Here is a 27,769-nt window from a genome sequence, read left to right on the forward strand (position 1 = left end):
TGGCTTTGTGTTGAGGTTTTTGAGGGGACCTTAATTCACACGTTTACCGTAATTCCCAGCCTACAGAGTGCACCTGGTTATAAGCCTTACCCAGTACATTTGTAAAGGAAGTACCATCCATCCATTTTTTTTGCCTCTTATCCTCACGAGGGTCGCGGGGAGTGTTGGAGCCTATACCAGCTGTCAACGGGCAGGGGACACGGGGTACACCCTGAACTGGTTGCCAGCCAATTCCGGGCCACATAGAGACAAACAGATGCACTTACAATTCCATCTTGGGGCAATTTGTCCAATTAATGTAAAGGAAATACAATTTGGTACATACATGGGCCGCAGCCATGTAAAAGCCCCAAGTGCCCACATTGAAACCGACATTGAAACACGAGATATTTACAAAGACGGAACACAGAGAGTTTAATGCTAGCGCCGCTGCGCTAACAGGGCCGGCCGGTTATAAAAAAAAAAAAAAAAAAAAACTGGTAAAAAATCACTGGGACAGGGCAGTAACACGCTAGCGCAGCGCTAACAGGGCAGGATCGGTAAAAGTCACTTCCTTGGCACATACATTCCACCGGTCTCGCTCTTACCTTTTCCGCTTGAGTGGCACCTTGCGGCCGTTGGGAAAAATGCACAAATTAACCGCATCACCGCATAAACCGCAGGGTTGAAAGCGTATGGGGGGGAAAAAAAAAGTTGCATCTTATACACCGGAAATTACGGTATATAAAATGTAGATTTGACCGTGACCAGTACATTTGACCAGTGTCATATACTGTACTGTGTATATTATTGTGATTTTAGTTTGGAGTGGTGCAGAACTACTTGTTTGTAATGCAATATCTTCCACCTCATACCTGAATAAGCTTACCAAAACATCATAAATGTTATAATTTCTTACAGCACTGCAAAAAAAGTATTCAATCTAAATTGTGCAAGAGTACCAAGTGTTGTGTCTGGTAGCTTTTGAGGGTTAAAATTAAGGTGGATGGCTTTTTTTTTTTTTTTTTTTTTTTCTTTTTATTTCTAGAGTGGACGGTGTGATGAAGCATCTGACCGAGAGCAGGGACTTTGACCACAGGCTTAGGACTTTGGAGAATGAGGTAATATTGCAATTGTTTGGTTTAAGTTGTATCTTGTTTTTGTGATTAGTGCAAAACACCTCACAGGTTTCAATTTGTCGAGGAACACCGAAAACGCCAAAAGTTGGGGTTCGGTCCCATCCTCCGCGCGCAACACCTGTATTTTCTAACACACAGCGACAAATTCTTGAACGCAGGCTTAAATACTTTACACCCTATGATGCCATTTTTTAATCGTTCATTCCTAGATTGTTTTTTTCTTGTCATAACAATGATTCTCTAAAGAAAATCTTTCTAGGTTTGCTTCCTTATGATGATGTATGACTAAATGTCTTGCCAAATGACTAATACTTGATTCAGCAGCCTTTGCATGGATTGATGCATTCACACTTTCCTCGCCAATCTTGTTATAGCTTTAGAGCAAATGTAATGACGCTGGAATCCCGAATTAAAACTGACACTGTAGTACAATGCCGTGTTCTAAAAGGGGAGTGGCTGTTTAGGTTGGAGTGTCACCAACGGCTAAAACCAAAATACAAACGAATGGAGAAGTTGAAAGACCAGGATAAAATAGAAATTTTTTTTTGTGTGTCACGTTTCATCGTGTTATTAAAAAGACAGCGTTCCCACATTGCTATATTATCTTGAATGATGATTATTTCCGTTGTCTGCCTGACAGATGGAGTATTGCTCCAGCGCCCTGAGCTGGATTGTCGATACTTTGGCGCAAGGCAGCTCGTTTAAACCTCCGAGGCCTCCCCCATCGCTGAGAGGTACTTTCTAAAATCTATCTTCTGTGTATAATAATAATTATACAATAATAATTGTTATTATCAATTTTTTTTTTAACAGATTCGTTCACTCCTTCTTCTGGTTCTTGACGCCCCTTTTTGTGGGCGGGGGGTGTCACTAAAAGACGTTTTTCTCTTTTTGCCTGCCGAGACTGTATTATGAGTGGAAGAAGAAAAACAGCCAACCTTACATTGTTACAGAATTGATTGCAATACTTCTATATATATTTTTTAACCTTTTTATTTTTTTAAAGTGCAATTGTTTGCTATTAAAATGCCAAACTGTATTTGTAGTCTTCCACTGGATAATGTAAATATTTAACACTAAAAGTAAATATGGTGTAACACAGGGTTGGGGGCGAAACGTATTGCATGATACTTCACATTAAATGCTGAATGTGTAGGTTGACACTTTATTCTGTTGACAGGTTTACACTTAAGGACTCCATTGTTTACTTTTGGTATTTTTAAACTATGCGTATTTTTTATAATAAAACATCAGAATTTAGAGGTGTCTGTTTATTTGGGGCGTTATGGTTATATATGGTTCCGAAACGTTTTTTCAGCCAAGGCATAAATATGTTTACCAACAAAACAAAATGTCATAGTTTTATTTATATATATATATATATATATATATATATATATATATATTATAATATAGCGGTTGAGGATAACTGCTCTGAAATCCAAGGCAATAATGATATAAAAAGTTAGAATAAAGCTCAATTTATTTGAAGAAAAGTTTCTCTCTATAATGCAGTCTACACAGAAATGAATGTCCATCAAAACTAGAACATTATCATTAATGTAAATGCAGTTTTCTCCCGAACTAGATCGCGTTAGACGACACAAGTGTGCCTAATGTTGTGGCCGGTGAATGTTGTTGGACGCGCAGGTGCTTCCGGCGCTAGTTCGCCGCGGCTCGACTAAAGGTCGTAACATTGAAGGTGTCCTCTTGAAGGTGTCTTTCCCATAAATAGCCAACTGGGCCACCTGTCAGAGATGTGGCAAGGGTGGGGAGTCATTTCATTCGCTGCTGTTCAATTCAGTTTTTTCTCAAGTTGAGTAGGGAGCAGTCAGGTAGTAGTGTCTACGTTGAACACTTGCTATTTGGAGGTCATCTCCGCTTCCTTCTATTTGCATCTATTCCATGCATATCATATCTGCCGAGGGCTTGCTTGGCAAATACTGTATAACTCCCACTTTATGGAGTTTGAGATGTTACTTTAACCCTGTGGTCATTTTCTGAAGCGTTGGCAGCTAGTTTATTGAATTGTTTTTAAAAAAAAAAAAAAAAAAAAAAAGAATTATAAGAAGCTTTTTGTTCATCTGTAATTTAAACAATACATTTATTTTTAGATGAAAGTCCAATGTGAATACAGTACAACCTCCAAAGTAGCAGCGCTAGCAATACTGAGCTAGCATTAGCACTGTAAATGAGCTCGCATTAACCACAGATGCCACATTGGTAGCACGACTTATTTGTAATTTTTGTACAAATTTGTAATTTGTACTTTTTTTATGTATGTTGAATTGAAAATTAAAATGAGATGATAATGGCCTATAGGTGGGCCGGGTGGCTCTTCGCTCTGCTCCCATTGACAAGTTTTATAGAGCTCGTGCACGTGACGTCACCATTTTCACGTCAGAGCTGCTCGACACTGTGGGAGACGCTGAACCGGAGGAGAATATTTACAATACCGAGACCTGTCGTGCTGTCGGTTGTCACAACAGACGAGACAGATATTCAAAGAGATCATTCTATGGAATACCAGTTGAAAAGATCAATGGATTTCGGCAATTAAGCATGATGCATGGTGCCCAACCCAAATAAACACACGCATGTGTAGCGGTCGCTTCATTTAAGGTAGGAACTATTTTACTCAATCTCAAATTACCATAAATTAATGCCATGTTGGCTCTTCTTCTGTCGCAGAGGTTTGTGTAGGTTGTGTGGCCATGACTCAGTCCTCTTTTTTTTTTTTCAATCATGGTTAATGAATGCGAGTTTGTGTAAAACCAGGGGTAATTTATTGAAATATTGGTATTTGTATTGAATATTAGCTGAAAAGATTGATGGATTCCGGTGAAGGTTACCATGTGGCCGAACACGAGCCGTCAACCGTCACTATGTGTGATTTATTCCTGATTGCGAACAGATCCAGCAACAAAGTATTTGTATGTGTCCAGACTTTTATACGCTTTCAGACTTTTCCGTGTAAATCTGGACGACTTACTCTCCAGATCCATATGTGGATCCACTTGTCCAAGACAAGCGGAAGCGAATTAACAGTCCAATTTCTTATCAGCAAAAACATCAACTTCGGCATTCAATCCGGGTCCTCTCTGCCGAGTTTATTAAATTTTTCCTCGTACCTTTGTTTAGTTACACCTTCTAAATGTCTAACGGTATCGGACAAGACTGGGCATCGTGTCTTCTCCAACCAACTTAGTATTGAACAATGCTTTGTTAGACCGGCAATATGGCAAAGTAAACAAAGGTCACGTGATGTGATGACGTAGGTACATGAGCTCTATACCCAGTTATTGACAAAAGAAGGGTGAGCTTTTTGTTTGTTTTTTTATTATTCTTGCATAATATTTTAACCTTTTGTTCTCTGGTATTCTCTCTACCGGTTAAGCCCCCAAAGCTGCTATGGAGCACCGCCCCTTGCCCCCTCCCAAACACACAGGCCTAGAGGCCCCAGTAGCATTCTTCCACCCTGCCCATGTGCTCCTGTCGCTCAAAGACTCGTGTTGCCGCCGTGTCCTCTGGCTCGGACCCCTCTTCTCGTCTCCCCTCCAATTTCGATCACTTCTGCAGATTCTAAACTTCTTTACAGGTGGGATTCCATTGGGTAACTCAATATGGCCCCCGAAAAAAGCCGGGTGGGACGTCTGGTCCTGGTGCTGCTGCTTTTGTGTATGTCCTCGGCTAAGGCTCGAGACCTCTCGAAAGAAGATGTCCTTGGCGGAGTCGTGGACGAACTGGCTGCTGACGAATTGGATGATGGTAGCAAAATCCATATTTCTGCCTCCCAAAATGCACTAGAGTTTCTTTCGGCTTGTCCCGTTTAGGGGTCGCCACAGCGTGACATCTCCGACGAACGCTCATATTTGTTTGGCACAGTTTTTACGCCGGATGCTGCCCTTCACTTGTTTAAATGTGACGAGAGCACATTTCTATTTGATTATTAGGTCTATAATATTCAAAGTTTTAATGCGCAATTGAACTCATGCATGTTTAGTTTTGTTTGCATTATTTCCATCTTAATTTGGAACATAAGTTCCCTCTCTGGATGATTAAAATACCTGTCTGTGTATCCAAGAGGAGGAGGAGGTGGGAGCAGATGAAGAATCAGAAGAGGGGACTGAAGGGAATGAAAAGGATGAAGAAACTTCGGAAGAGGAAGAGAAAAAGGAGGGAGAAGATGAGGTTGAGGATAAGGACGAGGAGACCGAGGAGCAGCAAATCACTCAAGCCGGGGACTCGGAGGAGGAAGACGGCTTCGCTAAGGATAAAAATGGAGAGGCTGAGGATGCAGACGGCTTGACCAAGGAGGAAGATGGTGAGACTGAGGAAGACGACAAGACCGAGGAGGAAAACCGTGAGACTGAGGAAGGCGACGAGGCTGAGGAGGAAGACCGTGAGACCAATGGAGAAGACGGCGAGACCCGGGACAAAGACGGAGAAGACGACGAGACCGGCGAAGAAGACGACGAGATTGACGAAGAGGCTGATGCGACCGAGGATGCTGAGGGTTTCGAAAGGGAAGATGGAGAAGGTGAAAAGGAGGATGAGGCAAAATTGGTCAAAAAAGAGATGCAGGAGGAGCATCCCGCCGATGAGGATGATGAGGTAACGGCTGAAGAGGAGGAGGCTGAGGAAAAAGCAAATGACGAAGGTGAAGTCACTCTCTCTCTCTCTCTCTCTCTCTCTTCTCTCTCTCTCTCCTCTCTCTCTCTCTCTCTCTCTCTGTCTCTCATCAGTCCTAAAATAAACTAGCTTATTGTCGAGGTGCCACCGGGCGTTATCTGATCCATTCCGGCTTTTGCCGGAACCGCTGGGATCAAGTGCCCCGATGACACCAAAGAGATCCGCACCACCATACATAATGCAAAACGAAAACATCTGTCAATCAAGGTTTGAAACAACGGCAAGGCCAGTTTGTTTTTCGCATTTCTTCTCTAAATCTTCCCCGATATTTCCAAATTAAACGTTGTAATGCTTATGTTTGTTTTTTTAAACGCTTTTTCAGAAAAGTGACCTTACATTTCTTATCATCAGCAGTCATTGCAGATTTCTTACTGTAAAAAAAAAAAAAAAAGTTTTCTCAGGTTATATCTGTCCATCCCAGGGATTTGTATGGTGTACCTAATATTGTGTTATGTTCAACTGCTCCAATGATGACATCATTATAAGTTCAATATTATGCATCCTCCACCTCCATATGATTTTGCTGATGCACTTTTAGACGCAAACGAAGACTCAGAAGCCCCCACAGACGCTCGGCGCTTCCACTCGGGCTCTCTGTGCAGCGTTTGCTCCGTCTGCGAGGTACACGATTGCAAATATTAAAACGTTTGGTTTTTTTTCGAATAAATTTTGAACGTCAGGTTGTCGCCTGGGGATGACTCACAAGCTACGCATGTCTTGTGTAGGACTGTTCCAGCAAATGCAGTGAGTGCCCATGTGAGGCGGGAGATGACTCAGTCCACTGTGAGAACTGCCAAGTAAGGATCTTCTCTTCTGTATTCAGCGGCTATACATGAAAAGTCCACACACCCGTTTTTTAATTTGAGCTCTTTGTGATTTGATAAACGACACGAAAGTTAAGTCATTTCCAAACCTTTCACTTTTTTATTTTTTGTTTCCCCACGACTCATGTTGGAATGAGTCAAGGAAGTTATTTGTGTTTGTTTACTAAACGCAACCGCATCATAATTACGATGGCGTGCATCGTTGTGGAACCTGATCATTTGTGAATTTGACTTTCCCTATTTGAAAGACTCCAACTCGATTGTAAAGGTCACGTTAATGATGGAAACGAAGTTTGAAAGGATTTATTTTGGTCTCTTTTTTTTTTTTTTTACGTCATATAAACTTGGCATTTAAACAGGGGTGTGCAGACTTTTTATATATGCAAGTAAATGTATATTTTCCCGCAAACCTCACGTGCACGATTTGAAATCTTCCAGGAATGCTCCTCTTGTTACCTTTGCCCCATACTGTGCGACACCATTTGCAAACCAGGTACGGGATTCATTCCTAAAAACGCGCCGTCACATTCCAAAACATTTGAAATATGCAAGATGGTACTTTGGAATTTTTTTTTGCAGTGGCACAAACACACCGCTGAAGCTTTTTCTGTCATTGACAAATTATTTTTTAAATTTAATATATATGTATAACTGCATATATATATATAAATTTTTAAATTAAATTATTTATTATTAAATATAATTTTAATTTTTTATTATATATATATATATATATATATATATATATATAATTAATCTATATATATTTTTTTTTACTATTACTTGTAGCTGTATTTGTGTTTTCCAAGTAAAGTGATCCCTACTCCATTTTTTTACCACATTTAATCTTTTATCATATTACATTTAGACGTGCCGTAGCAATTTATTAATAATACACTTGAAGAGTTTGTTTTCAAAATGAGACATATCCGTTTTTTTCATTTTGAGAAAAGGGCTTGGTATTGAAGTGAAAACAATAAACTCAATTTCTGTTTCTAACTATTGGGGGATGGAAAGAGATGCTAAAAAGTAACTAAACACCATACTACAAAAAAATATTGGCTTTAATATTCACCGAGTTTTTTTGATGACAAATTTCATTTTTTCTCCAAAATGAGACATATCCAAACATTCTATTCTTGGCAAAGTGAGACTTATCCAAATTTCGACTTAAACCTTCAGGAGCAGCTGTATTTTTTTAAAAAAATCAGTTGCTTTTGATAGGAAATCATGAAAACTATTTGCCTTTCAACATTTCAAGCATTTTAAAATAATATTTAAGACCATGACCACCACATTTAGAGAGTTAGGTATCAGAAATAAGGGTCAGTCACCAGTCACAATTTTCACAATTAGCTCACTAATGTCAGATGTTGAAAAAGGAGATGAAAAAATGGGAATTTCTTTGAAAAAGGTGTTTTTTAGTTATTTAGAAACTGTTTGTTTGTTCAGTATGAGGACTTGGAAAGGCTGAGTTTACATCATTGTAATTTTGTGTATCTGTATGCGATTCAGCAATCCGACATCTGCAGGCATTGCGTCACTCAGTTGATTAATTTTGTTTATAAGTTGATGTGAGATCATTAAGAAAGTAAACTGCTTCAAACCAGTCTACCAATGTTAATATGGATTGCGAGGGATACCAGCAGAAAAAAAATAGGTAGTCGATCTCATACACACATCTCCAAAATGAAATCGGTTTCAAACTCACAAATTCACTGTTTGAAATCTGACTCATTTCTTTTGATTTTATTTATAGCTGTCGCTGTCGGGGGAAAGAACACTGCAGAATAGGATATAAGTGTGTAGTAATAATAATAATAATCCAAGGGTGTTGATTTCCTTTTAATGTCAACTTTTCTTAAGTCATAGCCGATAACTTTCCTTATAAAAAATGGCAAAAAAAAAAAAAGATTGCATAGAATTATAAAAATTTATTCATTCATTAATGGTCGTTGGTGAAATATTTTGAACAACAAAATTACTATTCAAGCATGACACAATCATAGACAAAACAGTATATTTATTACATTCAGATACAATGGTACTTGGATGAGAATTGAAGTATTAAATTGCAATAATTTCATAAAGAATTAAAATTAAATAGGAAAAGCACCCTCACAATGGGACAGCCTGCAAGTAAACCAGCACAATCACTAATTCATTTATTCGATATTATTAAACATTGATAAACAAAATACAAGACTTAGTTCAGTTTCATTCTCTACAGTGTCTCGTACATAAAATCAAACTCGGCATTAGCATCTCTCTCAAACGTGGGCGCAGCCATTTTGGATGACGATGTGGAAGATACCGGAACTTCCCTCGAGACGAATTCTGATTGGATGCTGCTTGCTTCAGCAGCGCACGCTGATTGAACGAAATTATGTCGCATTTTGCTCTAAATAAGATCTCGATATGTCGCATTTTGAAATAAAACGCGATCTTCCTTGGCTGATATAGAACGATATGCCGCACTTTGAACAAAAATCAGAGTATCCCGATAACTACCATTCGGAGCTGGATAATTTTGGCGCGAGTTTCGTAAATCTGAAAAAAAAAAAAAATGCCTATGTCGCGTTTTGAAAACAAACTCTTCACTTGTTCTTTTCAGGTGGTCTTGTGGATGAACTTAGTGCCTCCATCTTTCAGTAAGACTCCTCTTTCACGATTTATCGTATAAAAACAAATAAGTAGATAAATTTAAAAAAAAAACTATCAACTTTAGATGCAATGTAAATCCCAGCTCAGGGTTGAAGATGTCACGTGCCTTTGCAGGACTGTGGCCTCTTTGCTGTAAACACACTCGAGCGAGATTGGTCGCCCGCCACCCCGCCCCGCGGCGACCCAAAGCACGCTTTGTCGAAGTCGTCCAGCCGCGCACGCCTCGCGCACGTGCGACATGAACGCCGAATGTTTGCTCAAGACCTTAGCGATAATTGTGGAGGAAAAAAATGATGCAAATGTGCATTCATAGGTCTGAAATATTTGTAGTAAGCATATCTGGTCATGTTTTATGGAGCTGGACAATTGAAGTGCAAATTGCTTCCCTTAAGGTGTGTTTTGCTTTGTATTAAGCATAAAAAAAACAACATACGTAAATGGTTTTGAAAGAATTATATTCCATTCATGTGACAATCCAAATAAAGGATTTGTTGTTGCTTACGCTGCGTGGAGGTGAGTTTTTGTTGAGAGGCTATTACAACAGAAAAAAAGCGGTAGTAGTATTTTGGCTACATAGAAATGTTGCATCAATTAATTGCTAAAAAGACAAGAAAAACTTTTCAAAAATGTAATGCAGTATTTAACAAAAGGGTGAACTCGTAATTGCATCAAGGTGAGTATTCTTGGGGATCCAGTATTGCTAAGGTTGTATTTCATGTTATCATTTATTTGGGCCTTGCTGACTTTATTCTTGGGGAATACTTTACAATACTACTCGCCTATTCTTGAAAAGAAATATTTTAAATTTCATGACTCCTCCTTATTCTCATAATATTATCATTAACTTGTGCCCAATACTCATTTGTAAGAATGCACGGAGCTCCTAAAGGGACATTGGGAAAGAAAAAAAACAAAAGATTTCTCATTGTTACTCATTACAATGAGAAACTTACTCATGAGTACAGCTACCTATGGGTTTTAGCTTATTTACCTGTTAGCGGTAGCTTCCTGCGTTCAGGTAGTCGTAGCTTATTTATGTGCTAGTGGTAGCTTCCTGAAACAGGAATTAGGGTCTTTTATACATGCACACATGGAATGGACTAGTTACACATTACAATGAGAAACTTCCTCATTACAATGAAAAAGTTTGTCATTACAATGAGAAACTTACTCATTACAACAGCTACCCATGGGTCGTACCTTATTTACCTACTAGGGGTAGCTTCCTGAATAAGGAATAAGGGTCTTTTATACATGCAATGGAGTAGTTACTCATTACAATGAGAATGTTTCTCATTACAATGGGAAACCAGTTTAGTTTTTTTTGTTTTTTAAAGTATTGTAATAATGTACTATGTCCTTTTTTTTTTTTTTTAACCCAAAAGAAATGTTGATTCTTTTTTTGTTAAAATGTAAACGTGTGCCCCTTTGGATGGCAACGATTTGTTTTTAAAGGACCTTTGGAAGGTTTAAACTTTTAAAAAAACGGATGGACACGCAGAGGTTTACGCCATAGAGATGCTGAATAACGTGACCTTTTGTGATGAAAATGAGTTATGTTAATCAGGGACACTTTTTTGTAAAACCGGTTTTGTCTTATCCAGTCTGTAGATATGGTTGGCACCAAGGTTTGAGGTAATCCTGTCCGTTATAGGTCTGATGTATCAATGATTGTTGTGCAAGTAAATGCCGATTGCCAGGCCCTGTATTTGTGTATACATTGCAATAACATTTTCAAGTTCTAAGATCTTTTATTGGTATTTTTATCTGTTTTCAAACTGTACTGCTCGGCTTCTTGCTCATAGAGAATCGAGGATCTGTGACATTCTTGTGCTACGTGAGCTTCGAGGAAATGATGCAAAATATATCAAATGGAACAGGACAGGACAGGACATACCGTAGGTAGTGAGCCAAGCAGCGCAATCAGTGGGTACTGGGAAGACAGGTTTTGCTTGGTGACAAGTTGTGTACCGCAATTAGGGAGCGGTGGCACACCGAGCAACAAAATCCCTTGGCAAATGGTGAGCTTGTATAGGCATTTGATGCTGTATAGAAAATAAATTGTACTGAATCATATTTCCCAATGCATAAAAAAAAAGATAGATTAAGAGTTCAGGGTTGCTCAAGAAAGAAGATCTTGGAATGAAAGGGAAAGGAAGAGAGGAAGATGGCGGCTCCATCATTTTGGCACAAATAAGGTGCATTTTCCGTGTTTTTTTATAGATCAACTAATCATTATGTAATCTAAATAAAATAAATATAAAATTGGAATAAAAAATGAATAATTATCCTAACAATTTTACCTAATTCTTGGAACGTTATAACGAATTGTTTTTCACTGCGTGTACCGTAGCTTCGACTGTTATAATTATTATCTTCTTTTTTTTTTTTCATTTTTCTTCAAAATGTGCACATGCTTTTCTTTTGACAGCAATTATTTGCATTTTGGAGGTGTTAGAAAGTTCAAACTTTTGATTCCATTACTGGGCGCTAAGAAGTTCACGTTGAGCAAATGTTTAATGGTTAAAAATTAGTTGGGCACGGCACATTATCTGAACTGATTCGTCCTACCTATTTTGGTCCCACCGCACATAAAAACACCGGCACTAAGGTTGGAGTCTCCTAATCCTTGGCATTAATGATGACTTATTAAACAAGAGACGCACGATAGAAATGAGCCACCTGCCCAATCATAACACCCTCAATCTGTCTATAGTACACGGGATTTTCGATATCCAGTACTTTTTTCTTCATGTGGGCTTGAAAGGTTGACCATCGGAACATAACCAGAATCACTTGAAAGACTGAGAACATATAAAAGAATGAGCGGAATTCCAAATTCAAGTTCATTTCCCAAAAAATTATAGGACACACGGCAGACTTACAACCAACGTCATGACGTTCAATGGATAAATGGCACAACAACAGCGACTCAAAGTTGTTCAATGTTAACATCTTCTGCTGTCTTTAAGAATAAATCGGGGAAAACTTGTATCGTCCTAGTACAGAAAATAAAAAAAGACACATTTGCTGCAAGTTAAAGGACTATTCCAGAAGAAATGTATTTTATTTCTCTATCATACAAATAGCTAAAATTTCATTAAAAATATTTTAAAAATTCTTTCATTTCTGTTGTGTTGAGAATATTTAAAATGTTTTTTTTTTTTAAATGAAAAATTAGCTACATTTGTGTGATATATAAATAAAATATAGGTCATCTGGATTAGACCTTTAAAATCTATGCTCAGCCGGCTTTAATTGCTTGCGCTGGTACCAGTAATAATAGCAGGTTATGGATACATATCAACTCACAGGTTCTCACAGGTGTTGGACACTTTTAAAAAAAAAAAAAAAAAAAAAAAATCTCACTGTACCAGTCATCACAAGAACACAATTTGTGTCATTACGTGTGCTCGAATACCATTCCCGGACTATCTAAACATGATCCTGCTATGATTCTCACCCAGATTCTCCTTGTCTATTCTGTCCTCCTCTGCCTGTCCCCTAAAACCATTTTTTCTGTCCATCTGCGTATTCAATAAACATAAATAATAATTAAAATGTTGAGGGGGGCACAGGGAGTATTTCAAACTCCCCGACTGCACGGAAAACTATTCCAGCATCGAGGGCAAAGAGGTTCACTGTACTACATGTCTGTGCAGTTGAACAGGATGTAAATAATTATAAGAATGCATACATTAAACTGTGCATTCATTATGGGTGTAACAAAATGAATGTTGTGAGAAGCACTTGGCAATCTTTCCAACTTGACAAAAAAAAAAACCTTGCAACTTATTCCGCATTGCTACCAGACAAAAGGAATGGAATCTATGTTTAAGACAAGGAAAAACGATTCGTTTTAATAGTCTTGATAAAAATATAATAGTAATAATAATCTATAGATACAGCATTGTTAAACATCAACCAGTTTTTCAGTGGCTACTGGCTCACCTCCGTGCATGTTATTCAGTTCCAGTGCTCACCTACTCTACTGTATGTATGTCAACTGTACGCGTCATTTAATTACTGAGGTCATTAATTGGAGACTCTAAATTGCCTCTAGGTGTGATCGTGTATGCGACTGTTGTCTGTCTCCATGTGCCCTGCAATTGACAGCTCTGGGTGTGTAACTTGCCCCCCTGGCCGACGACAGCTGGGATTGGCTCCAGCACTCTTGCGACACTCGTGAGGATAAGTGGCTCAGAAAATGGATGCAGAGAGCGACAATGCGGCCGAACAACGTGACATCGACGCAGAATTATCGCGCTCGCTGTCAAGAAGCAGAAACGGACAACGTGGTCACAGTTCAAAGAAATTAACAGCTCGTTTTACAAAATGCCGCAAGGCATGCTGGGAAGTGCAGCTGAGCGGAATGGATTCTATGAATCGCAGCATGCCTAGCGGCATTAATTCTCTTTTTAATTGTTAAAATCTTTGTATTTCTTTGTAGTTGAATCGTAGTTAAATGCTGGCTCTACTTGAAGTCATCTGGGAATAAAGGATAGTGCTCGTCAGGGAGAGATAATTACAAATGATAAAGTGGTGAATTGAAATTTATTTGAGAATATTTAAAAAAAAACACTTGAACTTCCTAAAAAAAATAACTACTCAAATGCTATAATTTAAGACTTTACCACTAGTACTTGCTGTTCCATCTTACTTCATTGGGTTCATTTCAGTTTCTCAAAGTTTTTACGTTTATATTTTATGATTATAACTGGGAAAAAGGCTCACAGTCACAAATGACACAACTCAGCCAACCCCCCCTAAGATTACGACTGTGTTATTACAACTAAGGCAACCCCCCCAAGGTTACGACTGTGTTATTACAACTAAGGCAACCCCCCCCCATGATTACAATTGTGTTATTATTTGATTTGAATCATTTTTTCCTTTGTTTCACCATCTTCGTTCCTTGGTTCAGATGCCACACTTCATGTGTTTTGTAGTGACGCTGGTGGATAAACACACGCGGCGGCCGCTTATGACATAAGCGGCGGCCGATCGAACCTGTTGAGTTAGTTTCTCGCGACGCCGGCGAATGTCACCAGAGCGACAAGTGACTGGCACCAGGCCAGGAGAAAATCTTTCGTCTGCACGCTCTCGATGATATTCAGAATGTATTTTGTAAACATTGTACGACGGAGCTTGTGAGGGTTGTTAATGCTTAATTTGAGACATTGAGGCTGGGAGTGGGAATCCAATGACAAAAAAAAAAAAAACATTCTAAAAGATCAGGTGGGAAAAAATACAGTTAGTCAATGCAACAAATATTAGTGGAGTCTTTGCATTTGGTTTTGCTTAGCACGTTTGCTGCCTTTTGTAATTACAGTATAACGACAATACAAAACGGGGCCCCGTTTCTCAAATGACACCTGCTACGCTGTCGGGCCTCGGCATAATCCACAGAGTGTTATTTTGCTTCTCGGATGTCACTTTGCTCAAGAATTTATTTCAAGAAGCATTCTTGTGTTTGAACACGGTCCAGCGGTCCAGAACGTCGGATTTTACTGTCGTTTACGTGTGCCATTGTGGCCGCTCCCTTTAAAGGAAGCCCGAGGATGTCTTTTCCTTTATTGTGGGTTCAAAAGTCTTTCTCATGGTTAATTGTTAATGGTAAAAAAAAGTAAATGAAATCGAAATGATATTATCTGCTTAGGGCGCACAGTGCCTCAGCTGGAAAGAGTTGGCCTCACAATTCTCAGGTCCCGGGTTCAATCCCGGCCCCGCCTGTGTGGATGTTCTCCCCGTAGTACACTCAACTCACTTCCCACTAAGCAGCACTTCCGTAAATAGTGAACTATTCTTCAAAATTGAACATAAAACAAAGAGAAGTGCACCTTGTTAATTCTTAAAAAAAAAAAAAAAATCTTGAAGCAGTGAATTCAGCAAACGGTGTAGCAACACATGTACACAGACAATGCAAGGGTCTCAGTTGTGTTCTTCATACACTATGAAAGACTAACATTAGTGACGAACGGATGAGCTGTGTGGAGTTGGTTGCATCAGTGAACAAAATATATATAAATATAATATGAATATTGAGGCCCCCGCCTGCGTGGAGTTTGCATGTTCTCCCAATGCCTGTCCGGGTTTTCTCCGGGCACTCCGGTTTCCTCCCACATTCCAAAAACAAGCATTATTAATTGGACACTCTAAATTGCCCCTAGGTGTAATTGTGAGTGCACCTGTCGTTTGTCTCATTGTGCCCTGCGATTGGCTGGCGACCAGTTCAGGGTGTACCCTGCCTCCTAACCCTGCTGACAGCTGGGATAGGCTGCAGCACTCTCCGCGACCCTCGTGAGGATAAGCGGCTAAGAAAATTGATGAATGGAGTATCTGCTTATTTTGTAGCTTTGTACCGTACATAGAATCCCAATATCAGTAACACTCTGTCCAATGTATTTCTACACTACTGCAAACTACAATAATTTACTATATGAGCATTATTCTGTTATTGGAGCTTATTACATGTCGGAAGTGTTTTGAATAATAACTGCAGCTCCACCTTAGGTCATTGTCCCACTTATATATGTGTATATATATATATATGTAAAAAAAAAAAAAAGGTTAAAATGCTTTATTATGGCAGCAAAGCTCTCAGTGAAAGAAACAAACAAAATAAAAACCCGTGCTCAGGTTTCACGTCTCCCCTGTCCAGATTAAATGTTGCCATTGTACACAGTGAGGGGACCCCACCCTTAAAAAAAAAAAAAACCCTCCCTCTCTTTATCCCAAACCGCATCGGGACACATTTTCCATTCACATTTGCGTGTGTTTCACTCCAATCGAATAGAATCGATATTCTTTGTATTTTTAGCCAATAGGAATTTAACACCCGAGTTCTAAGGTAAGACCGTTTCCTCCAGAGCGTCAATTGGAACTTTATTTGTAATGAATAACAATAATTATCGCAACGATTGTGAGATGAAATATTCGGTGTGTAGCGCAACATTTGGTTGATGGATTGTCCATTAGTGTTAAAAAAAAAAAATAGCTGCTCAAACCCCAAAGAAACGTGATTATATGATGCGCGCTGGGTTGCATAACGCTATATTATTTAATTTGCTGCGTTAAAAATGACTGCGTCCAAGTGAAATAAAGTTGAAATAACAATGGATATATATATTTTTTATTTTGATATGTCATTCATCCTTTTCTGGTTATTGTACGTCAAGATGCGGATCTCCTTGACCGTGCTTTGCCTGAGTGTGCTGATAAAAGACGGTGAGTGAAATTCATCTCAAAATGTATTTGTATTTATATATGTGTATGTAAATATATAATAACATTTATGTTGTGATCGACAATATGTCCCAGACGTTCATTGTATTGTGTTTTTTTTCCCCCATTTTTCCCCGTAAATCAGCCTCAGCAAGTACTTGGTGCTACACGGGCTGCGGTAAGTGCGAGTTTCTGTCAAGCGCGGTTAACAGGGGCAAACTTTAACGGTTTCGAACGGGGTCCCCTCCGGAACAGAGCACACGCCCAGCCGCTGGCCGGACCTCGACGGATCTTTCTGCGGGGGTCAAAGGCAGTCGCCTGTCGACATACAGAACCGCCACGTTGAGAAGGACGATAGTCTCGGCAGCTTCTCCTTTGTCAACTTTTCGTCTCGGCATACCTTCAGAGCCATCGTAAATAATGGACATACAGGTACTCTGAAAGCTAAAATTATGATATTTTCTACTCTACTAAAGGACACTCCGCGACCGGCAGGAATGCCCGGAACAGAACTTTTGGACCGAGGTTTTGGGGAGGGGGAGTGAAACAAATACAACTATCTCTGTTTGTGTTTCTTCCGCCCAGCCAAACTGCTACTGAAGGACAACGAGGTGGAGCTGAGCGGGGGCGGACTCAACGGCACGTATTCTACGATCCAGTTCCATTTCCACTGGGGCGACACGGAGCACCACCCGGGGTCTGAGCACACCATCGACGGGCGCAGGTACCCGATGGAGGTACGATACAGGCCCACTAATCGTGTAAAAGGCGGCACGATGGCGCAGCTGGTAAAGCGTCGGCCTCACCGTTCTGAGGACCTGGTTTTGATCCCGCCATCCCACCTGTGTGGAGTTTGCATGTTCTCCCCGTGTCTGCGTGCGTTTCCTCTGGGCGCTCCGGTTTCCACCCACATCCCAAAAACATGCAACATTAATTGGACACTCTAAATTGCCCATAGGTGTGATTATCTCGATGTGCCCTACGATTGGCTGGTGACCAGTTCAGGGTGTACCCCACCTCCTGCCCGTTGACAGCTGGGATAGGCTCCAGCACTCCTTGCGACCCTTGTGCGGATAAGCGGCAAAGAAAATGGATGGATGGATAGCATGCAAAATTTCCTGAAATCAATCGTTGGCGAGAAAGTGGTTTGCTAAGAGGTCAGACAATCAAACCATAAAATATCGCATTTTATTTTGCGCACCTTTCATGTTAATCGAGGTGTCAAACTCAAGGCCCGGGGGGCCAGATCCAGCCCGCCGCATGATCTTATGTGGCCCGCGAAGGCAAATCATATGTGTCGACTCCCGTGATTCTTGTGAAAATCTAGACCGAAATTTCAACTTATAAATGATAACATGATGCATTTTTGTTACCAAACTTGAACAATAGTTGGAACAAGCCATAACCCTTGATTTCTGACACCAAAGCTAGTATATAGATTTAAAAAAATAAAATGAAAGATTTTTATGGTTTCACAGTCACGGCGGCCCTCTATAATTACAATGCGGCGTGTGGAAAAAATGAATTTGACACCCCTGCCTTACAGGCTTAAAAGAAGAATAAAAAAATGAAGTGTAACAAAATCAACACCGTGGCAGGCAATATGCGTCGAGTGTCTACTTTGTCATTTACATTCATTCGACGAATGTCATCGGTTCCAGATGCACATTGTGAGTATGAAGAAAGGTCTGTCAGTGGCGCAGGCCGTCGAAGATTCAGCCGGCATCGCCGCTCTGGGCTTCTTCTTCGACGTATGTGCGGATCAACTCCAAATGACTGCTTTTTAGTCACCGAACTTACCGACTACTGTCCCTCTTAGGCGACGGAAGATGAAGATTTGTCAAATCCTTGGAGTGCCTTGACCTCTTACCTTCTGAACCAGACAGGTACAAAATATCATGTACAGTTTCTTACCATTTGTAAGGAGGTCAAATGCCCTCTCATGTTGCTATATACAAAGGTCAATAAATTAGAGACTCGGATAGTTGGTAAAAATCGGGGAACCGAAATTGGGAGGTATTACTTCATTTCTTTGTGTTATATTTCAGACACCGAAGTCAACGTGGCGCATCTCATCTCCATCGACGACCTCATTGAGGATGTGGACCTCACCAAATACTACCGCTACATGGGCTCGCTCACCACCCCCTCCTGCAATGAAGCCGTCGCTTGGACGGTATTTCAGGAGCCCATCAGGGTCAATAGAATCCTGGTGAGTCGAGAAGAACCGAATAGTTGCTCCAGATAAGCTGCGCTATCGTCGCTTTAAACGGGGAGTTTTCTGTGTTAAAACTAGCAAACGAAAGAGATTTGACTGTAGCGCCATTTGGCTAATCTCTCCTCCCTCTCGGGTATCCGACAGAAGCCACGCTACTCGGTTATTACAATCAGCGTGATTCAAATTTCATAATGTGATTGTGAAAGTGCGTATTTGTGATCATCATAAAGAATGCGTACCTCGCTTGAAGAAAACAGCAGCACGAGCTAGCTTTAGCTTTGAAAACATATAGACATTAGCCACTGCTGATAAGTTGCTAGCATGACTAATCCACAATGGCGTGTTAGTCCAACACGAAATCGGTTAGAAGTTGTATTTTTTACAATCAAAACTCAAAAAGAGGTGATTAAGGTACCCGTCGAGCAGAAATGTTGCTAACTCAACGTAGTCTGAACTGTATTGACTGCCTGAGATCCCTTTTGCTTTGATTCTGTTTACTAGTCTTATGCCCAATTGTTGACAAATTAGGAACGGACTTTTTTTCTGGATGCGGATATTTCACCATCGTTTCAGAAAAGCTCCTGAAGCCCAATGTGACAGGAAACCGAAAGACTGTGGGGTTGTGCCCATCTCTGACTGATTGTTTGGATTTTTGTTTTTTTTTTTTTTTTACTAGTGGAAAGTACCTGAAACGGGTAAACTGCTCTCGCACAAAAACGGCCTGGAAAGAAAACATATCCCGGCGATCAAAGTCCAACCATATTTATTCGCTTCATCAATTTTCATTTGTGCGGTGAATGCAGTTTTCTTTGCGTGTTGATTTTGCTAAATTAGAATGCGTCATCCCCAGCAGGTCCAACAGCTCAACTGATATTTCATTGACAATAACATTTGAGCGCGGACAGATTGGTGCCACGGGAAAAGATTTTGTTGAAAAGATGTCGCGCTTGTCTCTAGCATTTCACTGACAACTTATTTCAACATCTACAAGCAACTTTTGACCCTGTGTTTTTTTTTTTAACCTTGAATATGCATTTTTTAAAATCCTGAGCTGCAGGTTTTTTTTTGTTTTTTTTTTAAGATCTTCTTCGGTGACATCAAAGTACCGTATATACATATTGTACACAAGTCCAATCTCTTATCGCTCTGATTTTTGCATGCAGGGCAAAAGACGAAACGGTTAAAGACGCAAGGACAGAAGATAAGGACATAAAATGCAAAATTTATATGATTGAAGGTATTCCCGTCTTAGTTAGTTCAACAAGAACTAGGGAATTCATAATTTAACATTTTAATCCTAATTATTTATATTTATTTATATATTTTATATATTTATGCAGCCTTATTTTTTTTTTACTTTTCACAGGTATATATTTGAACACAAATGGTGCTTCAACACATGTACATTGACAATATAACAATACAGTTACATTTTCTTGATCCCGGAAAATCACTAATACAGAACTGCAGTTGACTGAGTCGCTGACCGTAGTTGTGAAACTCTTCTTTTTTTGTGTGTTTGCATGACTGCCCCTGGTGGCCATGTTGTACACAATAAAAGTTACCGCAATTAATTAATCACTGCAAACAACTTTCCCAATTTTTTTTTTTTTTTTTGGGAGGGAGGGGGGGGGGTAGGGGAACAGGCTGGAACGGATAAATTACATCTACATTCATTTCAACGGGAAGCGATGATTTGGAATATGAATATGTACGGAGTTACGACCATGGTTGCAGAACGAATTAAACTCGTATCTCAGGGCACCGCTCTATACTTTATGTAGGAGGTATGTGGATCTCGACCTGTACAATATACTAAGTGCCTTGAGATAACTTCTGTTGTGACTTGAAGCTATAAATAATAATAATATTAATAATAATAAAAAAGTAATAATAATAATAATAATGAATAATAATAATAATAAAATAAAAAATATAAATATACAAAAACAAAATAAAATAAATGAGAATAAAGTTCACTGAACTCAATCTAACATACAAACACGGGAAGCGCTGAGCCGAGCTTCAAACCCAGGACCCCCAGACTGTGAGGCCGTCGTGTTATCCGCATGCATCACTCTGCCGCCCAGTCAGGATTCCCCAAATATTTTTTGAACCCGTTCGATTTGTTCCAGACATAACGAGCAGCGGGGCAGAGGTGCCGCGTCAAAGTCGCCACAGACGCCTCGCCGCTTTGACAATCACTCGCATTCATCTCGCTCGACGGACTCCGCGTGAGGACGGAGGTGGAAAAACAAAAAGAATATCAGATCGTTTGTTTCGGCGACGCCGCGCGCGATCCGTCTCGCTATCGCACGCTGGCGGCTCCCCTTCGCGTTGTGTAAAAGATTTTGCCCTCGCACGTGCGCGGGGGGAACTGTGACCTCGACCGGTTCGACCCCTGCAATGGCACACATCGGGGAAACCCGTCCGTATTCTCTAAACTGCTCCAGTCGTCAAAACTTTATATGATGACAAGGCTCAGAAATATGTCTTTACTTGACTTATTTTCTGACGACTTTTGCAAACACATACAGTATCTTTACTTTCCACTGCTTATTTTTTTTTCTGATTTTATAGTTAGGTCACGAGAAATATACAAACCCTCTGTGCAAGCGGCTGACGACTAGTCAGTACCGGTTCCGGCTCACCCGTAACACAGCGAAGCGCAAAAGTTATTGGATGGATGGTTAATTGGTGCACGCCTCCAAAAATGTTGCTCTTTTCTGTTCCTGACAGCCAATTGAAAGGCCATAATGAGTACAGCATACTTTACACCTGACTCACGCTGTTGTGTAATGCTAACAACGTATTAATAGTTGTTGAATTTCTGCCCCTCCCCCATTGTAATTCCAGCTCCAACAGTTCCCTTTGAAGACAGGCCTCACCAATGTGTATCGCCCCATTCAAGACCTCCGTGGACGCAAAGTGTTTTCCTCTCCCGCTGTTCTTCTACCCCCCAGTGGGTTGGGATACATGAATAGGAAATGACATTTTAATGCAGCGCTCCCCAAATTTTACTGAGCTAGGGCACATAGTTCTTTTTTTTTTTTTTTCCAGCAATCAGCATCTCCAAATCCGAGGCTATGGTCCTCAGTCGGAAAAGGGTGGCGTTCCCTCTCCAGGTTTTGGATAAGATCCCTCCCCAAGGGGAGGAGTTCAAGTATTTTGGGGTCTCGTTCACAAGTGAGGGAAGAATGGGGCGGGAGATCGACAGACAGATCGGTGCAGCGTCTGCAGCGATGAGGACTTTGTATCGGTCCGTTGTGGTAATGAGGGAGCTAACTCGAAAGGCAAAGCTCTCAGTTTACCAGTCGATCTACATTCCTACCCTCACCTGTGGGGATGAGCTGTGGGTTGTGACCAAAAGAACAAGATCCCGAATACAAGCGGTCGAAATGAGTTTCCTCCGCAGCGTGTCCGGGCTATCCCTGAGAGAGCAGGTGAGAAGCTCGGTCATCCGGGAGGGGCTCAGTGTCAAGCCGCTGCTCCTCCGCATTGAGAGGAGCCAGATGAGGTGGCTGGGGCATCTGATCCGGATGCCCCCTGTTGGCCTCTCTGGTGAGGTGTTCCGGACATGTCCCACCGGAAAGAGACCGCGAGGACGACCCAGGACACACTGGAGAGACGATGTCTCTCAGCTGGGTTGGGAACGCCTCGGGATCCGTCCAGAAGAGCTGGAAGAAGTGGCTGGGGAAAGGGGAGTCTGGGTATCCCTGTGGAAGCTACTTCCCCCGCGACCCAACCCGGAAAAGCGGTTGATAATCCATCCATCCATCTATTATCTACCGCTTTTCCGGGTCGGGTCGGGGGGGGGAGTAGCTTCAGCAGGGATACCCAGACTCCCCTTTCCCCAGCCACTTCTTCCAGCTATTCCGGAGGGATCCCAAAGACGTTCCCAAGCTAGCCGAGAGATATATTCTCTCCAGTGTGTCCTGGGTCGTCCTCGGAACACCTCACCAGGGAGGCGTCCAGGAGGTATCCAAATCAGATCCCCCAGCCACTTCATCTGGCTCCTCTCAATGCGGAGGAGTAGCGACTCGACACTGAGCCCCTCCCGAATGACCAAGCTTCTCGCCCTATCTCCAAGGGAGAGACTCATTTCGGCCGCTTATGTCCAGGATTTTGTGCTTTCGGTTACGACCCACAGCTCATGCCCACAGGTGAGGCTAGGAACGTAGATCGACTGGTAAATTGAAAGCTTTGCCTTTCAACTTCGCTCTGTCTATACCACAACAGACCGATACTTGGAACTCCCCCGCTTGGGGAAGGATCTCATCCCCGACCTGCCCTTCCCATGGTCTCGCCACCTGTGAGAGGGGCCATCGGGGTCGGGTGCAATGTGAGCTGGGCGGTGGCCAAAAGTGGGACCTTGGCAATCCGATTCCCGGCTACAAAAACTAGCTCTCGGGAAATGGAATGTCATTTATTGCGCTAAGGCAGAAAAAACAATAATAATTTGCTAGATTATGAACTGAAATAATACTGATCTCGTCTCATTTGCCTCACAAATTTATTTGCGGTCGAGTTGAACATAAAGTTTACATGAATGGCAACAACAGGAAACTGAATCACCTCACACGAGACAACTAATGACCTCTCACGGAACAGTGGTTGTAAATAACAGTTTTGATTACTCAACATAATAAAACGTTGTTATGATTTCCCACATTTCTGTTTCCTCAGGTCATGTATGGTGCTATGCCGAGGACTGCGGTAAGTCACCCTCAAAGACATCCAAATATCGGACAAAGTACGAAATCTGTATCTTCCGTTACCCCCCCAAACTCCTCCACAGACTTCAGTCCTTCCAAGTGGACCCTTCTGCCCGACTCGCACTGCGGCGGCGAGCGCCAGTCGCCCGTCAACATCGAGGCGCAGAACGCCGTGAAGGACGAGCGCCTTGACGGCTTCGCTTTTACGAAGTTTGACGACAAACACGTCGTCAAGTACATCACAAATACAGGCCATACAGGTTCGAAACGAGCTCCTCCCACTCAGCCGAAATTTAGGTTGTGACGAGCCACTGATGGCGTAGTGGGAGACACGCCTGACTTTTGTGCGTGCAGCCTGGGATCGATTCCCGCTCATGGTGGTGTCAATATCTGTCCCGTGACTGACTGGCGACCAGTTCAGGGTGTGGTCCAAATTTCGCCTGTAGCTAGCTGGGATAGGCTCCAGCTCCGTGACCCTTGTGAGGATAAGCGGCTTGGATAATAGATGTATGGATGGATGAAAAAGTCTTTATCGTGATTACCAACACCGCCCCTTGCCGAAATAGACAATATGGCAGGGTCGACTTCAAAAAAGGCTGCCATATTTATGTATTATTTATTATCAAGTTAATCAAATATTTCACTGTGTAAATTGTGTTTAAAAAATATTAATGTACTTAATAACACTGTATACTCACCAGCCAAAACATTAGGTCCACTTCTAATGGTTCCAATTTAGTGTAATATCAACGTTATCAGGTTATGGTGTGAAACCGCATAGCATCATACTGACATTTAGCAATATTTTTGATATTTTGATCATCAAAACTACTCATTATAATGCAATGCAATTTTACACTATATAAACATATTGTTGACAAACAAACAAAGCAAATGCGATTTTAGTGGAACTGAGATTGTCATTTTCTTGATTTATTTTTGATAGTATTTTTTAATCAGTCTTATTATTTTCATGTATTTTGTGCAGCCACCGGAGTAGTTTCAAAAAAATGAAAGTAGCCACGAATATGAGTAAAAAGGATCTTGCAGGAGATTGTGCGCTACTGTATTTCCAATGTTCGTCCCCCCCTTTTTTAGTCAAGCTTGTCCTGGAGGAGGGCGCCATGGAGTTGTCCGGGGGCGGCCTGGGTCACGTCTACTCCACTCTCCAGTTCCACTTCCACTGGGGCTCCTCATCGCCGAACTCCGAAGGCTCTGAGCACACCATCGATTCCAGAAGATTCCCAATGGAGGTGCTCGGAAATCTCATCGTAAACGTTGTCGCCATTTATTGTTTTTCTCCGATTTTTACTTCCCCAAAATGTATTTTTTTCTAGGTGCATATTGTGAACAAGAGGAAGGATTTAACTCTGGACGAGGCAGTGAACGCCACAACTGGCCTGGCAGTGCTGGGATTTTTTATTGAGGTAACGTGAGTGCTCCCAAAATAATCATTTTAATGTATTTATTTAAAAACAATTTGTAGTTTACGTTTATGTACAAAATATTTTCATGATTCAAGCATTTATTATTATTACTATTTCATTTTTAAGCGCCATCCTAATGTTCCAATTTTACACTCGCTTACAATAATATGAAATATACTTTTGAATATTAAAACTTATGGCTTGTTTTTGATGAGCACTCGCGCTCAAAGCACATATTTGTGCTCAATTTTCCCTCATCATGTGCTCGTAATTGTAGCACAAATCCGATGCCATATTTATTGTGGCACATGGGGAAAAAAAAAAAAAGTCTCAATTTACATGACTCGTAGTATTGTAGTTTACTGCATCACTTACATTAGTTTTGAAACTCTTCTTCAGTTTGTGTCTCTGTAACTGTATTTTACTGCCCCCAGTGGTCAAATCATATACAACAAAAGCAGCTGGAACACGAACTGTTTATTGTTTTGCCTTGTATTTAATTATGTTGTTACTACACAGAAATTACAATATTATAGAATATTCTCTGTTAGTATTCACTTGTTGACACATGTCCAATTCTTTTAATATCAATCATGTAATTTCTCTAGGCAGCAGCGAGCAAAAGCAGTGGAGGTGGTGAAAACCATGAAGATGTGAGTACATTTTCCTCACATTTTTCTCCACCGAATTGCATGACCCCGTGTTCCAAGAGTTAATTCTTTTTTTTTCCCCCCGACTACAACAATAATAATAACATTTTCTGATGTAGTCGGAAGTCTCCTCCGATATCCCCTCACATGTTTCAGTGACCGGGAGCTGGAAAGCACTGAGCAACTACCTCGAAGCGATTCAAACCATCGGTGTGTTTATTAAGTCGTTATTAATTCCATCTTATATTGACACACAGTGTGAATAATCAAACTATCCATAATGTCACAGGTGCTTCGAACGTTCCCGGTAAATACACTTTTCTCCTTTCTCACTTTTCCCGTAGGGTCACAGGTCGAGGTGACGGAAGAGCTCTCGCTCGCGGAGCTGCTCGGCGACGTGGACCTGACCTCTTACTACCGTTACAACGGCTCGCTAACCACGCCGTCGTGCAACGAGGCCGTGGTCTGGACCGTCTTCAAAGAGTCCGTGAAGGTGGATCCCAGCCTGGTAGGTGCCACGCGAAGGGTGTGGATGTTCTAGTGTCGCTTGGAATGTGACTGGGATACTCCCTGCTTCAATTATCAGATTAAAAAGTGATGGAGGTATGGCAGGCCATAAAACAGGTGTACAATATTTGGACTACACACGCAGATGATGATGGTGTGGTTTTTTTCAGCTGAACTTACTCGTAAATTTTCAATTGCAAGTGTGAGTATCTGGTAAGTATTTGGATGTCGGACAAAGAACAAACCTCCATCCACCCATCCATTTTTTACCGCTTATTCGAGGTCCGGTCGGGGAGGTAGTAGCTTTCGCTGGGATGCCCAGACTTTCCTCCCCCCCAGCCACTTCAGCCGGCTGTTCTGGAGGGATCCTGATGTGTTCCCAGGCCAAACAAGAGACATAGTCTCTCCAGCATGTCCTGGGCCGTCACCAGGGTCTCTTCCCTGTGAGATGGGCCCAGAACACCTCACCAGGGAGAGTCATCCAGGAGGCATCCCGATCAGCTTCCCCAGCCACCTCACCTTAGTCCTCTCAATACCTTTGGGCCCGTCACTTTGGACTGGCATCTTCCTCCACCATCGGCGCCAACTCACCACCAGGTGATCAGTTGACAGCTCCGTCCCTCTCTTCACCAGAATGTCCAAGAAGTGTGGTCGAAAGTCCGATGACATGACCACGAAGTCCATCATCGAACCGCAACCTGGGGTGTCCTGGTGCCAAGAACAAACTCATTTTGCCTTATTTTATCTCGGTCAGATTTTAGTTTTGCTTTGAAAGAGAACAAAGTAGCCGCTCATTTCAGAACTTTTCTAGGTCAAGTCTCACAGGTAAGTCTAGGTAGTCCCAGGGACTCCACTTAAAGGGTCGAAAACAACACCTTTGAATCCAATCCAATAATTACCTCATATGAATGATCTTAGCTACCACGCCAGCCCGATACTAATCGCCCGTGCACGTGTGTAGAAAACACGTTTTCTGCATGGCTGATCAATATCAGGCTGACGCGATCCGGAACATCTAACAAAAGAACTGATTTTGCTGATTGCAAAAAAATGTCCTTGAAAAATGTCTGCAATTGTTACAACTAACACAAGACACTTGCGTCAAAATGTGAAGTTATCAGTTTTTATTATCAAGAGTGGCGTGAACAAAAACTTTCAGTTTGTGTTGGCATTTCATATTCTTGTTTTGTTTGCATCACTTCATCGACTTGGGGTCAAGACAGACAGGAATTCTGCAGTTTTTATGAAAACAGAGCGAGTTTGTATTGGCGGCTTATGTATTCATCACCCCCTGCCTCCAGCTGACGATGTTCCCGAACCGGACCGGCTTTCGGGACGTCTTCCGGCCCACTCAGTCTCTTCACGGCAGGAAAATTTACACCACCGCTGGTGGCAGCGCCCTTGCACCTGTTGAACTCCTTCTCCTGCTATTTTTTGTTTCTGTCTCTCTCTCTCCTGTAATTGCAAACTGAAGAGTATTTCTTCATACACCCTGCCCTTGTTTCTATATCATAGAGTACTGCTGTGTGTTCTGCCAGTCACTCTTATTTGCCGTGGCAAGCCATAAATCTAGTTGTGTCATGATGTAGCGAAAATGATTGTGACTCTTTGTGCACTTTATTACGCTGTCTTGTCAACACCCCAACCCTGTTACTGAAGCTAATCAATCATCCGCGCGCGTGTGCGTGTGTGTGTGTGTGTGGATTGTTGGACAAATAAAAATAAAATAA

General features: G+C 41.4%; 2 protein-coding genes across 3 annotated transcripts in view; both read left to right on the forward strand.

The window, feature by feature from the left end:
- LOC133495590 (transient receptor potential cation channel subfamily M member 4-like) overlaps window positions 1–2,366 on the forward strand; it is a 17,134-nt gene extending 14,768 nt beyond the window's left edge. Inside the window, exons 26-28 of the mRNA XM_061810431.1 lie at window positions 1,028–1,100; window positions 1,759–1,852; window positions 1,932–2,366. Coding sequence (XP_061666415.1) covers window positions 1,028–1,100; window positions 1,759–1,852; window positions 1,932–1,960 — 196 coding nt within the window. The 3' untranslated portion in view covers window positions 1,961–2,366. The remainder of the gene's footprint in view (window positions 1–1,027; window positions 1,101–1,758; window positions 1,853–1,931) is intronic.
- A 13,394-nt stretch (window positions 2,367–15,760) lies between these two features.
- On the forward strand, window positions 15,761–27,769 carry LOC133495656 (uncharacterized). Of its 2 annotated transcripts, XM_061810551.1 has the most exons (17): window positions 15,761–16,148; window positions 16,477–16,525; window positions 16,668–16,700; window positions 16,778–16,954; window positions 17,108–17,259; window positions 18,184–18,273; window positions 18,342–18,408; window positions 18,571–18,734; window positions 21,597–21,702; window positions 23,427–23,456; window positions 23,539–23,715; window positions 24,554–24,708; window positions 24,793–24,882; window positions 25,491–25,535; window positions 25,652–25,742; window positions 25,877–26,040; window positions 27,341–27,769. In XM_061810551.1, the coding sequence occupies exons 2-17, from the start codon at window positions 16,477–16,479 to the stop codon at window positions 27,509–27,511; spliced, it is 1,761 nt and encodes a 586-aa protein (XP_061666535.1). In that variant the 5' UTR covers window positions 15,761–16,148; the 3' UTR covers window positions 27,512–27,769. The 2 variants fall into 2 exon arrangements, with proteins under 2 accessions (XP_061666535.1, XP_061666536.1); XM_061810552.1 differs by lacking the exon at window positions 15,761–16,148 and having other exon boundaries at window positions 16,459–16,525.

This window comes from Syngnathoides biaculeatus, chromosome 22, assembly GCF_019802595.1.
Source record: "Syngnathoides biaculeatus isolate LvHL_M chromosome 22, ASM1980259v1, whole genome shotgun sequence".
NCBI lineage: Eukaryota > Metazoa > Chordata > Actinopteri > Syngnathiformes > Syngnathidae > Syngnathoides > Syngnathoides biaculeatus.